This window comes from Anopheles coluzzii, chromosome 3 (assembly GCF_943734685.1).
Source record: "Anopheles coluzzii chromosome 3, AcolN3, whole genome shotgun sequence".
NCBI lineage: Eukaryota > Metazoa > Arthropoda > Insecta > Diptera > Culicidae > Anopheles > Anopheles coluzzii.
In genome coordinates this window covers 34,233,321-34,250,229 of record NC_064671.1, presented here as the reverse complement: position 1 = coordinate 34,250,229, position 16,909 = coordinate 34,233,321, and the positions used below count along the sequence as shown (strand labels likewise).

General features: G+C 53.0%; 4 protein-coding genes across 6 annotated transcripts; 2 read left to right on the top strand and 2 right to left on the bottom strand.

Moving 5' to 3' along the window:
- The first annotated feature begins 203 nt into the window (after positions 1–203).
- On the top strand, positions 204–1,297 carry LOC120955288 (cytidine deaminase-like). Its single transcript, XM_040376009.2, has 3 exons — positions 204–473; positions 562–770; positions 860–1,297. Exons 1-3 carry the CDS (start codon positions 413–415, stop codon positions 1,058–1,060), a joined length of 471 nt encoding a protein of 156 aa, XP_040231943.2. The 5' UTR covers positions 204–412; the 3' UTR covers positions 1,061–1,297.
- LOC120955285 (protein HIRA homolog) lies at positions 1,295–4,921 on the bottom strand. The gene is made up of 5 exons (XM_040376005.2): positions 4,591–4,921; positions 2,446–4,514; positions 2,262–2,376; positions 1,840–2,089; positions 1,295–1,739 (listed from the first exon to the last, which is right to left on the bottom strand). The coding sequence occupies exons 1-5, from the start codon at positions 4,625–4,627 to the stop codon at positions 1,346–1,348; spliced, it is 2,865 nt and encodes a 954-aa protein (XP_040231939.2). The 5' UTR covers positions 4,628–4,921; the 3' UTR covers positions 1,295–1,345.
- Positions 4,922–5,503: 582 nt separating this feature from the next.
- LOC120955039 (protein brunelleschi) lies at positions 5,504–13,163 on the top strand. Of its 2 annotated transcripts, none has more exons than XM_040375502.2 (5): positions 5,504–6,283; positions 6,349–9,352; positions 9,425–9,912; positions 10,865–11,072; positions 11,149–13,163. In XM_040375502.2, exons 1-5 carry the CDS (start codon positions 6,091–6,093, stop codon positions 11,396–11,398), a joined length of 4,143 nt encoding a protein of 1,380 aa, XP_040231436.2. In that variant the 5' UTR covers positions 5,504–6,090; the 3' UTR covers positions 11,399–13,163. The 2 variants fall into 2 exon arrangements, with proteins under 2 accessions (XP_040231436.2, XP_040231434.2); XM_040375500.2 differs by having other exon boundaries at positions 5,505–6,283; positions 6,346–9,352.
- LOC120955040 (V-type proton ATPase subunit H) lies at positions 12,511–16,638 on the bottom strand. 2 transcript variants are annotated; one of them, XM_040375503.2, is made up of 8 exons: positions 16,444–16,638; positions 16,049–16,130; positions 15,543–15,948; positions 14,726–14,950; positions 14,155–14,289; positions 13,514–14,076; positions 13,331–13,444; positions 12,511–13,245 (listed from the first exon to the last, which is right to left on the bottom strand). In XM_040375503.2, the coding sequence occupies exons 1-8, from the start codon at positions 16,490–16,492 to the stop codon at positions 13,167–13,169; spliced, it is 1,653 nt and encodes a 550-aa protein (XP_040231437.1). In that variant the 5' UTR covers positions 16,493–16,638; the 3' UTR covers positions 12,511–13,166. The 2 variants fall into 2 exon arrangements, with proteins under 2 accessions (XP_040231437.1, XP_040231438.1); XM_040375504.2 differs by lacking the exon at positions 14,726–14,950 and having other exon boundaries at positions 16,444–16,637.
- Between the last annotated feature and the right edge of the window lie 271 nt (positions 16,639–16,909).

The following is a 16,909-nucleotide window of genomic DNA, read 5'->3' as shown; positions in this document are numbered from 1 at the left end:
TCGTAGCATATTATCACGACCGGCGTGTATTTACATTTGAAACGCCTCCTTCCTCCGCTCCCGGGGACCGCTGGCCACAAACATTTGCGTCCATTTCAAAGCAAACAACGCCTACGTAATCTCGAAGTCGCGCACCGTTTTTGAAATAAAAGCTCGCGCGCCGATCAGAGCGCCCTTTATTCGAGTACCGAACGCGACCATTTAAACGTTCGGCGGTTTGTTTACTGTTTCTAATTTTGTCCCGCCCTACCCCACAGACGGCAGTGGGTGTGAGGTGGTTGTGAGCAAAAAAGGAAAAAAAACCAAAAAAAGCTGCAAGCTCTAGGCCCCAGCTGTCCTCGTTTTAATTTCGGTCTCGGCCCAGCGCACACGCACCAGCACGCCAAACGGGAGAGGAGAGTTATTTTTCGCAATGAACAACAACATTAACGGAACGGTGGACGGACAAACGGTGGTCGAATATTCTACCGTAGGTAAGTGTGCGTACTCGTTGGCCACGAGAAGTGGGTGAGAATGGTGAGTCACACTGTGTGTCTGTTCTGCCGAACACCCTACCTGTAGATAGTTCCGTGAAGGAGCTGATCGAGGCGGCTATTCAGGTGCGCAACAATGCCTACTGCCCGTACAGCAACTTTCCCGTCGGGGCGGCGCTACGCACCACCACGGGCGAGATCGTGACCGGCTGCAACGTGGAGAATGGCACGTTCGGGCCGTCCGTGTGCGCCGAGCGGACGGCCGTTTGTAAAGCGATCAGCGAAGGACATCGGGAGGTAAGGATTGGCGAAAAGGCACCTTAAAGATGGATCTTTGACCGGGAGGAATTTTCTTTTTTTTCGTTTCGTTTCGTCCGTGCTTCTAGTTTACCGCCGTCGCTGTGGCGGCTTATCAGGAGAATGAATTTACGGCCCCCTGCGGTACCTGCCGTCAGACACTGGCGGAATTCAGCGCCAAAGATATCCCCATCTATCTAGTCAAGCCTGCGCCGGTAAGGGTCATGATAACGTCGCTGTTCAAACTGCTGCCACACGCCTTTTCGCCCACCTTCCTGAACAACAAGTAAAGAAAAGAGAAGAAAACGTTTGGGGGCGCAACCCGGGGACGCACAAAACATGTAACTTAACCTAACCACGTTGTTGTGCCCCCCCCCCCCTTCCCACGTTATCTGCACCATCAGGAAGCTATCTTATCCGATCCCGACCACCACCCACCGCCTATTTCTCTCGCGCACACACACACACATGGTGCCGACACAACTGCCGATGTAATACACATGCTGTGTTTTTGTGAGACAAGCTTACCGTTTAGAGTTTAGAGTTTTATTGTACGCTCGGCTACACTCCATGCACTACTCCATCAGTGGTTTGTCTCGGCCGCCATCCCGCTCCTTGAGGAATTTTAGCTGGTCCAGATACTCGGTGTAGATGCGCTGCCATTTGGTTTGCGTTTTCAGGTGATTCAGCACGTCCTCCATCAGCAGCTGCTTCGAGATACCGAGCACCGACCGGTCGTCCGCATCGTCGCCGGCCAGTGTCCGACAAGGGTCGAGGCTGTTGTGCGAGGCTCCGAGCAGATCGTCCAGCACCTGGCGTATCTTCTCCTCGCTGCCGTTCAGTGCCAGCTGGAAGCCCAGCATCGAGTACCAGTACTTCAGCTCGGCCGGCGACGCAATCATTTCGCAGATCTTGATTTGATTTTCGATGAACGCTATCGCGGCGGACGTTTGCCAGGAGGCGGAGTGTCTGGAAGGGAGGGAAAATAAGAAGGGAAAAAAGAGCATTATGAGAAAAGAACAAGCTATTTGCACTGTGGGGTGTGTCAATTGCTCGTGTCAATACGTACAATTCGGCAAAGCTGTTCGTTTTCGGGCCGGAAAAGCTGCCGTACGATTGTATCGTTGAGAGGGGGTACGTTTTAATGTTGCGCACCGGGGCGTTGGTTTTGTTGCCGATCAAACCGTGCCGTATGACCGGATCGGACGAATTGATTAGCATCCAGCTGTCGAGCTTGCGGCAGTAGCTGTAAGACGACCCATTCGACAGCACAATGAACGGCATTCCCTTATCCGATACGTGAAGAATTGTTACGAAACCTGCAAGCGATGCAAGGAAGATGAGTGGATCAGTGCAATGATACTGGGGAAAGTCTTCGTTCGGAGGGATTTTTCATTCAAGAGAACATCAGAATAACCCCCAAAGAGTACCGAAAAGGGTTATTCTGTCTCATTCTTCCTTCCATTCACAACATGTCTCTCATTTACTTACTTCCGCTCATGATCTCTGCACAGCTAGTCGATAGTAGGACCGCTTTTTCCGGCACGCTCCAAATTCTCAGTATGCCACTTTCGGTAACAACGCCAGCCAGCTGTGAGTTGGAGCTCTGAAAAAGACAACACCAATCATTACTTCATTTGAAACAATTTTTCCTCTCCCTCTCTTGCATGCTTACAAAAGCGCTCAGTACGGCCGGGCTCGTGAGACTGAGCACGGGAAAGACCGGCGTGCCCGTCTTGATGTCCACCATCCGGATCGTATGGTCCTGGCTGCATACGATCGCATACTTCGCCCCAACGGCAAAGCAAACGATCGGCGACCCGACGACCGTTTCCCAGAGCTTTCTCTCCACTCGCTGAGCGGTTACGACCACCCCAACCACCCGGGACAGCGTGCCGTACGACGTCTTGACCGTGTTGTTCTGTATCTGTACCCGTACCTCGCCAAACGCTTTGAACGAATGGCCCTGGATGACGGTCGCTTTGCCCGTTGGGTACGTCGCGGGTTGTCGCGTCCGGTCCATCAGCTTCTGATTCGCTGCCGGTTGAATCGTGCTAGAGGGAGCGGAAAGCTGCTGCTGCTGCTGCTGCTGCGGGTCGGTCGGAACAGTCATCGGTTCAGCTTTCTGAGGCGGTGCTGTAGCCATTTTCTTCAACCGATTGTCCAACTTGGACGTCGGCTCACCGGTGGCACGTTCTGCGGGAGGCGGAATGATGGTTGGCTCTTCGTGGGCGCGCTGCTTTATCTCAACGGTCGACGTTTCGCTCGATTTGCTGCCAAACTCGATCGACGAGGGCATGATGTTGTTGGTGGCGTGTGACGCTGGTCCGTTGTCGTCGTTCAGTGGTATGAACATGGGCGTGATGCGACGCTTGCCGTCGGCCGTTTTCGTCTCGATTTGCTTCAGAATGGGTGTGGGTGCCGCTAGGCTGGAGGAAGATTTAATGGCGGCAGCAGGTTGGGACGCCGGCTGGACCACTTTACCAGCGCCATCCTGACGCATGCCTCCCAGCTGCGGCTGCTGCTGCTGCTGCTGCGGGATAAGGGTCGGTGGCAGGGGGTTGCTTTTGGAGACGTTTAAGAAATCGGAGTTTTCCACTATCATCTCCTTCTCGGCCTGGGCCGTGAGGTCAATGTTGGCATTCTTCCCGTACATCCGCTGGTACAGTATGTTTTTGTCCTCCTCGGAGAGCGGTGTGCCCAGCTCCTGGGCGGTAAACTGCAGGCAGGCAATGTGGCCGTCCCCACTGCACGTAAGCAGCGTGTACCCGTCACAGCTCCAGGACAGGTCCAGTATCGAGTCCTGAAACAGATCGTGTATAACGACCAGCGGTCGCTGCAGTGCCGTCAGCCAGATGGACAGGCTGCGGTCGCGTGCTCCCACCGCCAGGCAGCAGTACTGCTGCAGCTTGTTCGTTTTCGGCGCCGACCGCTTCAGGATCGAGTTGTGAAATCGCACGCACGTGACCGCCTTCCGGTGGCCCACGAAATCCTTATCGCACTTCCAGCCGTCCCGCTCGATGATTTGCGCCGTCGGGCCGCCCCCGTTCATCGCGTGCGCGGATACCAGATACTGCCCGTCCGGCGACCAGGACAGCCGCAGAATGTGCGTCGTGCCGCCACACTCTTCGAATGGTTCGGTGATCGTCTTGAAGCAGCTCCAGTCGGTCGTTTTCCACACCTTCAGCGAGCGGTCGTCGCTCTGCGATGCGACAAACTTACCGACCGGATCCCACGTGACGCCCTTCACCAAACCGGTGTGTCCCTTGAGCACATGCACAATTTTGGGAAACTGTTGCGCATCCCACACGATGATCGTGTTGTCCACGCTGCAGCTCGCAATCCATCGGTCCTGCGGCGACCAGGCCAGATCCAGCACGTCCCCGGCGTGCCCCCGGAGCGTGGAAATGCAGCGCCAGTGCTCGACGGACTTGCCGCCGCCGCCACCGAACGCACCGATGCCGCCCCCGCTGCCACTGAGCGTCTTTTTCCAGATCATGACCAGCTTGTCGTCCCCGCCGGACGCCAGCATCAGCCCGTTGCCGGACCACCGCACACAGTTCACGCACGCCAGATGGTTGTCCATCTGGCAGAGGACGCGCGGCACGCTTTTGTTCGCTTCGGCCTGCTCGCTCAGCACCGGCGCCATGTTCCAGATCACGACCCGGCCCGAGTCGCATCCCTGCCCGCCGGTAGCGAACCGTTCGCCGCTCGGGTGAATATCGATCGAGAAAATGGATTTCTCTGTGGAAAGGGACGAGTGGAGGGAAAGGTTGGCAAAGACGCTTACCGCCAGTCCCCCGCGAGCCGCCATACCTACCATCGTGATGGACCCAATTTGGCTGGAAAATCTTCATTTTACACAAACGCTCAGTAGGGAGGAAAACAAACTAACAAAATCGGCTCATTTTTGGTTCACTTTAAGCACTTAAAACGATGCAAGCGTAAGCTTGAGTTACTTGTACACTTTTTTACAACTATTTACTCATCGAAAGCAACGTAAAACGAGTTGTTTCGACGCTTTTAAAATGAGCCAAATTTGTTGTGTTTTCAGAACACTTTGCGGCAAACTCTTCTTCCCATCAGGGCAGTAGCTGTGTTGCGTTCCTCGTTCGGTCTTTTCCCTCCCAATCGGGTGACGTTTAACCCTGTCACTGGCAACCAAAACAACAACTTATTCCTGGCAACCGGGTTACCCGCGAGCAGCCAGCGACTTTGGAGGCTTTTAACTTTTCAATGCGTAATCCAATATCGATGCAACTTTCTGATGAAAATTGAACAAACTGATGTAGTTTCTATAACTGCGCATAGATTGGTTCAATTCGTTACAGTTTTTATGTTATAGCTATTCAAAGTAGGCTCGATTTTTTATGATTTGTTTAAAAATAATCTTTTTAGTGCTTTCCAAAATTATCATAGCAAACTGGCTCTCATAGTTTTGAGAACTGTATATTACACGTCTACCATACATTCTTCAGAATTTTTATATGAATAATCAAAAAGATAAACCAGTTTCGATTTGAATAAAAGCGGTTGCCGGGAATATGGTTAGCTGGGCCAGTTGTACTCTTGACATAAATCAAACCGTAATTTCATTACAAAAAGATAAGACAAGGAAATGCAAACATTAAATTAGACATCTGATCTTTTAAACCAAATAAAACACGCAAATTGGAACCATTTTCAACATAAAAAAGGGAGTTTTTTTTTATTTGAACAATATCGACACCCTATGTCGACAATGTCGACCCAGCTGACACTGTCAACGTCAGCTGTCAACGAAACAACTTTTGTTAACGCGTTATCAAAACACATCTCGTCACTTTCCAACTTCTCTTCTCTCGGTTGCGAATTAATTGGGGCTCCGTGTGTGAGTGTGTGTATATAATTTAAAGGTGAAATCCGTGCTGGGAAACCGAAATTAGCACCCGAGAAAAGGGATGAACTGCCGCTCGGTCCAGCGGTCCGTGTAGAGGGGCACCACCACCGCCACCACCACCAGGAAGTATGGCCCTGCTGCTGCATCGCGGATAGTGCGTCCCAGGGCTGTGGCTATCGGGTGGAAAGATGATGTGTCCCGAATGCTAAAGGCGAAGGGGGCGAAATCGCACACTGCACAGCATCATCCTCCACCCCTCTCCTTATCTTCAGTAGTGGTCCAGCGTTTTCAGGGGGGAGTATTTATTGTGGTTGCATCGCTCGCCCATCGTTCGGCGTGTGCTGCGCGGCGGGGACAGACAGGCGAGAAAACGCGACAGTGTAAATAGGAGCAACCAAGCCAGAGTGAGGCAGGGAGGGCACGCGAGTAAATGAGAAATAAATGAGATCCTCGGTAAGCTACATGTTATCGCAAGGACCGGGAGATCCGATTATGGCGCATCCAGATTATGAGCAGCACCATTACCACCATGGTTGTTTGTTAATCCTGGTGCGAGGTATCGGTTCCTCGAAGCCACGGTCTTTGCAGCGCGTCTTCGAGCGGGTGCAGCGTGTTAACAACGTTAAAATACCTGGTAAGTGTGAAGGGGGCAAATGGTGCAAACGAAAGCATTAATATTGCATTGTTTCTGTACAGCAGATTCGACGGGCACGACGAGAGATATCTGGGTGCGGTACATACGCGACCATCCGGTGGAAAACAACGACTGGGGCGACTTTCAGACCCACCGCCGGCTGCTCGGCCTCATTACGGTGGGCAAGTTCGAGGCGCAGAGCGAGCTGAACGAGCTGTGCCGGGTGCACGAATCGCTCAAGGTGAAGTACACGCACACGCTGTTCGATTCGCGCTGCCTGCTGTTCGGCCCGAGCACGGACGAGCTGCAGAAGCTACAGAATGGCGCGGGCTCGAACGGTACGGACGGTCGGCCGGCCGGGCCGCCGGCCATCGAAAAGTGCTTCCAGACGCCGAGCAACTTCAAGAGCCGGGCGTTCTTCTACCCCGAGAACGATCCGTGCAGCAACCTGGAGACCAAGATTTCGGAGTTCATCACCTCCATCTACTACATACTGGAGCTGAAGCGGATGGAGAAGACGCGCGAGAAGCTGGAGAAGGCACCGCTGCTGCTCGCGCCGTTCGAGAAGAAAGATTTCGTCGGGCTCGATCTGGAGAGCCGCAACAACCGGAAGCGCTGCATCGGGCGCATGACGAAGCACCTGGGCGACCTGACGCTGCAGGCCGGCCTGGTGGCCGAGTCGCTCCACTTCTTTCACGCGGCCAGCGAAACCCTACGTGCCATAAGTGACTCGCTGTGGTTGGGCGCGGCGAACGAGGGCCTGTGCGCCGCGTCCGCCATACTGCTCTACCCGAACTTCCGCTACACCATGTCGATACAGCGCAACTCTAGTCTGCAGGAGAACTCGTCCTCTCCCCAGAAGTTTAACCTCGCCCGGAACCAGCTGTACACGGGCAGCTACAATGGCGACAGCTCCTCGACGCTGAAGCACAAAAAGTCGGACATGGTGATCAATTTAAGCACGTCGGCGGACGCGGCCACCGTGCTCGGGGCGGATAAAACGTCCGCCTCCTCCAACTCGTCCGCATCGTCGATCAGCTCGAGTCTGTCGTCGGGTTCGGCGGGCAGTGGGACGGCCAGTGGCTCCTCCTCGGACTCGGGCACGCTGGTGAACAAGGCGGCGGTGGCAGGCAGCGGGCTTGCGCCCAAGTTCCCGGCCAACATCCTGCAGCCGGACGAAATTACCGTACGCTATCGGGATGCCATCATCAACTACAGCAAGTACCGGAACGCGGGCATCATCGAGACGGAGGCAGCGCTCAAGGCGGCCCGCATCTGCATCGAGCAGGGCAAAAACCTGGACGTGGCCATGTTCCTGCAGAACGTGCTGTACATCAACCTGAACATGACCGAGCAGCAGCGGGTGCGGCGGTTCGAGGTGCTGACCGATCTCTACCAAAAGATTGGCTACAACCGCAAGGCGGCGTTCTGTCAGCGACTGGCCGCGTGGCGTCACGTCGCCCAAAGCAACAGCAATCCCGACTGGGGCCAAAGCTACCGGCTGATGCTGGAAAGCTTCTCCGGCCACAAGCTGTCGCTCGAGCCGAACGAGGTGCTGGAGAACAATATGGGCTGGCCGGTGCTGCAGATCGATCTGCTGCAGCAGCTGGTCGGGACGGCCCGGCGCCTCGGCCAGTCGGCTCTGGCGACGCGTCACATGACCTTTTTGCTGCAAACGATGTGGAAAAATCTGACGCCACTGGAGCAGCGGGAAATGGCGCTGCAGCTGCAAAACCTGAGCGCCCAGTGCGAGGGAGCGCCGGTTCCGCTGGTGCTCGAGAACGGCATCGTCATACCGCCGGCCAACCTCACCGACCTGCCGCACTGTACGGGGCTGCTGGTGAAGGATCTGCCACCGCACCTGCGGCCGGTCAAGATCGTCGTTAGCAAGGTGGACAGTGGGCCGTTCCTGTTCACGCCGATCCATTTCAGCTCGCTCGATCGGCGCGGTGTGGAGCGCGACGATAGCAAGATCACGTTCGACTGGGTGCAGCACGACGTGTGCGAGGTGAGCCTGGCGCTCACGAATCCGCTCCCGTTCGAGCTGCAGGTATCGGACATGCGGCTGCTCACGACGGGCGTTGTGTTTGAGGCGTTCCCGCAAACCGTCACGCTGCAGCCGAACGCACTCACGAACGTCTCCCTGCACGGTACGTCGATCGAGTGCGGCGAGCTGGAGATACAGGGCTACAGCACGCACACGCTGGGCGTGAAATCGAACTGCCGGCTGAAGCACATGCTGCACCGCAAGGAGCGCCATCTGCCACCGTGCTACAAGGTGAAGGTGATACCGGCGCTGCCGAAGCTGGAAACGAAGACGAGCCTGCCGCAGACGGCCACGTTTAGCGGCATGCCGAACGCGGACTTTGTCACCACCTCCGCCAGCATCACGCTCTACAACGGGGAGCGGGGCGAGTGCACGATTACGCTCACGAACGCCAGCAACATCCCGATCGAGTACGTGGATGCGACCTTCCACTCGACGCTGGACGCTTCGCTGCAGAATCGAATATTTCAGCTAGCGACGGACGAGCTGCAGCAGAAGCTACCGATTCAGCCGAACGCAAGCATCGATTTCAAGCTAGTTATCTTCGGGGAAGCGGATTTCCTGGGAGCGCTCACGGCCGGACCGGGACAGATCGGGGGCTACCCGCTGGCAAACAACCCGGACGGGATGAATAGTGCTGGGCCGCAGAGTTTAACCGTTTCGCACGGCGGAGGAGCCGGCCCGCTTGCACTGCCGGGCGGCGGTGGACCGTTCCTGTCCGGTGGTAGTGGCAATCCGAGTATACCGAGCCGCATTAGCTCACCCACGAACACGCACCGGAGGAATGAGCTGCTGACGTCGAGTTTTCGATCGTCCCACTCGGGCCATTCGTCGCTGGCCACGCTTAGCGTTGGCATCTCGACCGGGCATGTGCCGCGGCAGCTGGACGCCCAGCTCCGCTTCAAGTACTCGGGCGGGGAGGGACTGCAGGAAGGTTTCTGCCGGCAGTGTGCAATCTCGTTCAACGTGGAGCTGCTGCCGAGCGCACAGATCACCAACTGGGACGTGCTGTCGGCGGAAATGTAAGTAGCGCTTCTTGTAGCACTGTTGCAAAGAGGCCGAATAATGTGACATTTTGTGTTCCCGCTTCACAGACCATCCCAGTTCTATCTGGTGCTGGACGTGGTGAACCTAACGGCGCAAGAGATGTCCCTCAACTATACCTCCAACAAAACAATACTCATCGAGGCGAAGGAAAGCTGCCGTGTGCCCGTCCCAGTGCAGCGATGCCCGCTCGAGCGCATTTTTGCCGCGGTAGCGGAGCATCAGCAGCAGCAGCACGGTCATCACCTGCACCACCATCACCACCATCACCATAGTTCGCACCATCATCAGATCCATTCGATCGGTAGCGGTTCGGCGGACCATCACACCATGCCAAGTATTCTGAGCGGCGTTGCCGGTACGAGCACGAGCGACAGCTCCGACCTGACGGAGCGCGTCTGCTCCGAGCACATTTCGGAGAATGTGAATCTAAAATGGTCCCTGCCAGGGATCGACTGCCACGGGACGGCTTCGCTGCGCGGTATTACGCTGTCCCCGGCCATGCTTGATTTGGTGACCGTTCCTCCGCTCGAGTGGGGTAAGTGGACACCAGTGTGGTGGTGCTGTGTAGTGATGGGAAAAATGAAGTTTTCGTCGGAATCGATTCAGGATAGTAGGTCCGGAATTGGGTGCGGAATCGAAATTGGTTCCAGAATTGGCTCCAGAATCGGAATTGGTTGCGGAATAGGCTCCGGAACCAATAACAGTTCCGGATTCAGTTCCAGGTTCGGCTCCGGAACTGGTTCCGGAATAGGCTCCGGAATCAAAATCCGGAATCGGAAACAAAATCGGATCTGGAATCGGAAATAGCTCCGGAATCGGAATTGGATTCGAAATGGGAATCTCCATAAGAATAGACATTTGAATCCAATGATGCTACGTATTGATAGCCGCAACGAATCCACATTTTCCTGTAAACGATCCATTCTCATGGAGATTCCCGGACTGATATTTGGCTTCTGAAACTTCTTTTTTCAATTCAAGATCTGATTCGCATTCTGAATCTTATTCCAATTCTCTAGTCAATTCTGATTACCAGGTGGATTCCGATTCCGAAGCCGATTCTGATTCTGGAGCCAGGAGTTCGATTCTGGAATCGATTCCGAAGCCAACTACAGAATCGGTTCCGGGATCGGTTCGGGAATCATAACCAGCTCCAGGATCGAAATCGATTCCGGATTCAAAATCGGCTCTCGAATCGGAATTGGCTCCGAAATCAGAATCGGCTTCGAAATCGGAGGCCAAATCGGGTACTGAATCTCATGCTGGAGCCAATTCCGATTCTTGAATCGATTCCGGAGCCGACACCAGAATCGGCTCCGGATGCAGCTCCAAAGTTGGCTCCGGAAACGGAATCAATTCCAGCATCGGAATCGGCTCCGGAATTGATTCCGAACACGGTATCGGAATCGGATCGGTCCGATTCCGAGCTCCCCCCCACTAAGTGCTGACAGTTACAGTTACTAACGCTTCCGCGTCTCTCCCCGCAGAGGTCAAAGTGGACGATCAGGTGGTGGCCCCACAGTCGGAGGTTTCGTGCGTGACCGGCCAGTTTCTTAGCTTTAGTATTAGCATCTGCAATCTGTCGGCGTCGGTGCTGCATCAGGTGCAGCTGTCGGTGCAGTTCTATCAGGATTATCAGAACGGTGTTCAAAACTATCGGCTTGAAACGCGCGTCACAATGTCCGGCCCAAACCAGTAAGTGTGTAGTAAGCTGTTAGTGTTGTTTTAGCCATGGTTTGACCCCCTTCTTTTCCCCCTTTCCCACTTCCAGCATACTCATTCCATCGCTTAACAAAGACGAAAAAGCGTTCCACAAGTGCTCGGTACTGTTCTTCACGCCCGGCCGGTTCAAGGCGGACATTCAGTGCCGCTCGCTCAGCTCGACCCTACAGCCGCCGGCCACCCTACTACAGCGGACGGATGAGCTTGGCGGGCCGGCAGCAGCACCGGGCCCGGACAGTGCATCACACGTGTGGCGGTTTATTCCACCGATTGAAATAACCGTCCTCGATCAGCAGTAGTGGATTCGGGCTAGAATTAGGGCCGGAAACACACACACACACACACACACACGGCGGGATCGACTGGTGCGATCCGTACGAGAACAATAATTTGGAAAAATACACAGGACGATCTATATATATATATAGCTACTTCATTAGACATATATATATATGTGTGTGTGCGTGTGCATAGTACTCCGCACACACACAGAGGCATACGAGGCATATATTTGTTGTAGCGCGTAACGGCTTAACTAAGATACACTACAAACACACTAAACACAAACACACACACACACACACACTCTGTACCTTTGTTTTCGAGAGTGAGAGGGAGTGAGCTTGAAGCTGAATGTTAGTTGCGTGTCGAACTATATACACTCGCGGTATTAATTGAACAGCGAGCTGGAAGGGACAGTGTGCTGATGCTGCTAGGAATTAGAAATGCTGTTTGTATGTTGTGTGCAGAATTTGTGTTATATTAAAAAAACAACAACAACTTGGAAGCAATATGAATAGGAAATTATCTCGAAACCAGCACTAGGAGTAGTGAGCGGAATGGGGCGTTTCGGATCGCAACGAAAACCTTTAAAACGCTACACACACACACCACGGTCTAAGAGATCGGTGGACGAATGGAACCCGTTTTGGGAGGGTGGTTAGGTGGGTTTGATATTATGGGATACAAAGCAAATGCAAGCAAAAAATACGACGGGACAAAACGATCAAACGGTGACGGTGCCGGGGAGCGTGGGAGGGGGGGGGGGTGAGGGGGGATAACAGGGGCATTTTGGGACAGTGAAACAATCCGATACAATGGGGCAGGGGAAGCAAGCGCTGTAAAGTTAGTTTACATATACTCGTTGATAATTAGAGGGCGAGGGAATCGCGACGAATCGGTTAAATTAGTTTAACAAAAAAAAAAAACGTATGTTTTTCCTTGTTTTTTTTTCTTCTTTTTGCTCGAGAAAAAATGTGAATGTTATTTATGAAAATAAAACATATATGCCAGAAGCAGCTACCTCTCGCTCTCTCTCTCTCTCTGTATCGTTGCTCTAGGTATCCACTAGATATTACTGAAACCATGAGAAACCCCTTTTTGTATTTTCAATTTAGAATGTGCTTTGTGCTGTTTTTTTGTATGTGTTTTATTTATGTTCGTCGTTCGATTAATACATCTATCTGCTTTTCGCACCTTGATCTCTCTACTATGTATGTTGCACTTGATGAAAACAAATAACTATCCCTTACTTAGCCTAAATATATACGCCGGGTGAAGAGTGGTTGTTTTTTTTTTTGCGCTAGCGATCTCTTTTGCGACCTCTTCCTTCACACCGGTGTGGGGAGAAAACAAAAACGTAACATTTGCAATAGTAATACATTATAAAGGGGGAAAGGGGCGGCTGTGTTGTATGTTTGTTCGCGCGCCAATTCATCATCATCATTATCATCATCATCGGCAGACGGACGGCGAGGACTGTGCCGATTTTCTGCTTAATGTACCAGCCATAAGGATATTTTATTTACACACGCGAACACGCTCCAGCAGCGACCAGAAGGAGGACGCATGGGAGCGCAGATTGAAGGAAAGGTGTTGTGTAGTGATGGCGTTTGCTGTTGGAACACGTTTTCGAAGCATTTTTGCAATTTTTGTCCACGGTATGGAATGCTTTTTGTTTTTTTTTTTCATTTTCGCCTGCGTGACGGCGGCACACGTTTTGCGGGGAGGACTTGCGTTGTCAACAAAGCCCCAAGCAAAAGGATGAATAATGGGGGGGCGAACGCCTTAAGCCTTTCCGCTGATCGGGGCATTGCCCTGGGTAGCCTTCTCGCTATCTTTTTCCAGCTGCTTGCCCAGATACTCCCTGGAAGATGGTTTTAGAGGGGAGGGAAGGGAAATGAGTAAGCTTCGTTCTGCAAAAAGGGAGTGCGAGGACAGAAAACACTTACCAGTTGTGAACCATCAGCTTCTGGACGGCCAGCAGTGCTTCGTAGCGTACGTTCGGGTCTTCGTGGGCGAGCAGTTGCATTACCAGCTGCTTGCCTCCCAGCTGCTCAATGACGCTGGAGAAGAGCATAAAGTTATTTTCTCGTTGTATGATACACAACAGTTTAAACACACAAAAAACCTACTGTTTGCCTCTCGGGTAATGGCGCACGTACTCCCCAATGTCGTAGCTAGCGACCGACAGCACCAGCGGATCCTTGGACGTCTCCAGCAGATGGACGAGAATGCGCAGCAGCTCGTACTGCTTCTCGTTCAGGCGCTGCGCATTTTCGCGCCAAAACTTGGCCGACTTGTGCACCGGCGACCACTCGAGCCGTGCGCTCTTCACCTCGGTGGCGTACTCGTCGAACGAGCTCAGATCCTGCACCGAGTTCTGCAGCTTCTCGGTCAGGAACTCCACGTCGCCCGTAATGTCCTCGTCGTCGAAGCGGCGCTGCTCCAGTATGGTCAACTGCTTCATCACCTTGCACTGTACCATCGCGATGCAGTGCTCCTTCGCGACCTGCGCATCCTCCGGCTTCTCGATCAGGTTGCGGAACACGGCCAGTATGATGCGCGTGACCTTCTCCTTCGCACAGTCGCTCAGGATGTCCGCCAGGATCGGGATCACGTTGAACTTGTTCATCTTCTCCGCCAGCAGCGGGTTAAACGTCAGCACCCACAGGCAAAACACCAGCTGGTATTGAACCTAAACAGAGGGGAGGATAACGATTGAGTAAACAAATTCGTTGCGCATTTCGCCAGCCAGCAATGGTAGTTAGCGCACCTGGAAGTTGACACGCGACGAAAGGATGCTAATGAGCGTGCTGATGCCGTCGACGGTGACGAAGGCGAAGCGGTACTCATCGACGCGCAGCATCATCTGCAGACAGCGACCGACCGACTGGATGTACTCGTTGTTCTTGAAGTAATAGAGCAGTAAAGGCAGGTTAGTATCGGTTCGCGGCGGCGGCATCCGGCAAGCGTCCGTTGCGATTGCCACGCAGATATATGAGCGGAGTGGTGAATACACGCAATTTATGGGACACGCTTGCACAAACATTGATGAGGACAGAGACCAACGGGTGTCGATTTTGTTTTTTTAGTAAGGCATGAGAGAAGCTTCCAAGAGGGCTTTTGAGAGTGGTTACGTTAATAATAACTGTGCCTAGAGTAGTGGTACTAGTGTGTGTGTGTGTGTTTGGGGTGCTTGTGTCCTATTACAGACCGCATTACACTACCGCCAATCGAGTACACAGGGGATGGAACGGGGGGTAAGATGGAGTCAGCTATGACGGAACGGGGGTGGGTGGGTGGTAGTGCATGTGTGTGTGTGTGTTCATCTGTATTCGGACTACCGTTAGGGTCACGTGTAGATCTTCCTTGGCGCGATCACGCTGCGGATCGTCGATAGCGCTCGATATCTCGCGGTACCGCTCCGCGATCTGATGCTGGTGGCTGTTCGGGGGGTGATGCGCCTCGTGCCCATGATGCCCATGCCGGTGATGGTCATGGTGGGAGGCGGCCGCTTCCGCCAGCCGCTTCTTTTCCGCCTCCTCCATCTCGTGCAACAATTTTTGAGCCTTCCGTTTATTACCGTGTAGTAGTAGAAGTAGTAGTGGAGTAGTAGTAGTAGTAGTAGTAGTAGTGGAGGATTACATTTCCAATAGAATGTAAAATATAAAATCATCATTATCAAGGTTCTGTACAGAAAAGGTTTGTTTGAAATTCATCCAAAGCAACCAAACACAAAAACCAATCACACACACACACACATCCTCGGACGAGGTCACATTCACAAGCGGCACCCACATCTGCCTCAGAGGTGTGTTAAAGAGAGAGAGAGAGAGAGAGAGAGAGAGAGTGCAACAACGCAAGACACTTGAATATATGGCGCAAATAATGGTTAGTGTCAAAACAGGCGTAATTAAGGCGCGCCCTTCGCTACCGACGATCGAAGCAGGCACGGCAAAAAAGCACATCATTAAAAGGGGTTTTTTAGTAAGGCACAGTAAGGGGTTAGCCCGAAGAACAACAAACTTCACTCCTCACGCTGTTAGTAAAATGCCTAATAGTAGTAGTAGTAGTAGTAGTAGTAGTAGTAGTAGTAGTAGGTAGGTCATGCCAAACGGGAGTAAAAATCGAACGGCCACACCAGGGCGCAACGAAACTTACGGCAACGGTCAGCTGATCCTTCAGCCACTGCAGGTAGAAGTGCAGATCGGACTTGGGCATCTGCTCCTGGCCCCAGCAGGCCAGCTTGCCGACGACGCGCGACGCCATGTTGACGATGAACCCGTCCTGCCGGTTCAGCAGATTGAGGAACGGGGCCCACACGCTCTCCTTCTTCTTGTTGGCGTAGTCGTGGAAGATCTGTACGCGCGTGCGGTCCTCCTGCAGCAGATCGTCGATCAGCACCAGTATGTACTGGATCGTTTGGTCCTTCGACACGTGCGACAGCATGTTCAGCAGCGTCTTGGCGCACTGCGGCGCATTCTCCTGCAGGTAGGCGGCCTGCGCCTTCTTGTCCTTATCCAGCGAGCTGACGCACGCATAGTCTTCCTGCGAAATCATCTGCGACCTATGCGGGGGAGGGGAAAAGAGAGGAGCAGCGTCGGTCAGCTGATGATGGTGAGTATGGGATAATTCCTGCCTGCCCGGGTGGCAGGCTGCGCACTTACTGCATGTACGAGGACCAGTTGGGCTTGGTCTGGCGGATGTCTCCAGCCTGCTGCTGCAAGACGCTCGTCGCCGCAATCATATCTGGCGGTGGAAAAGAAACAACATCACGTGATGGAATTTAGCTCGTCTTAGGTAATAATGCATTTTCGGGCCAACTCGATACGGTCCCCCGGGGGAAAGGTTTTGTTCCGGGCCCCAAAAAGGAAGCACCCTGAAGGCGATGTTTTGGCAAATGTTTTACTTGCAAAACTAATGCGCATCAAAGGATACGCCATCGAGAGAGAGAGAGAGGGAGCGGATGATATCGATTAGGGCCACTAGAATGGTTTGTGGGAGGGGGCGCGCAGTAGTATGGGGCAGCAAAACAAAGGCCCCATTCGACGGGGCCACTTACCGATTTTGTCGTCCGGCAGGGACGACATGATGTCCTGAACGTCGGTCATGTTGCACCGGGCGAGCTAGACGGGCAGAACTTGGCAAAAGTCGGGCGACCACGGGACGGAGAAACCGTACAACACTTTACACTTCGGTGCAGGTGAAAAATACGAGACAAATATTTGTGATCATATGACCTGAAGTGAACAGGGGAACCGGTTGGTGCAGGTAGGGCTGTTTGACACATGACCCATGGTCGAGCAAAGTCAAACTGTCAAGGAGTGTTTTTTTTTGGGTAGTTTTATTATCTTATTTTCAATGATAAATTACCTGAAGAAGAGAAAAAATCTTAAATTGAGATTAAACACTGAATGAAAAGCATTTTTAAGCAGTAAAAACGATAAAAAGAATTATTTATTATTAGACCATTTTGGATTTTCTACGGTATGGAATGATCTCACCTGGCATATGAGGGGTTGTTGCTT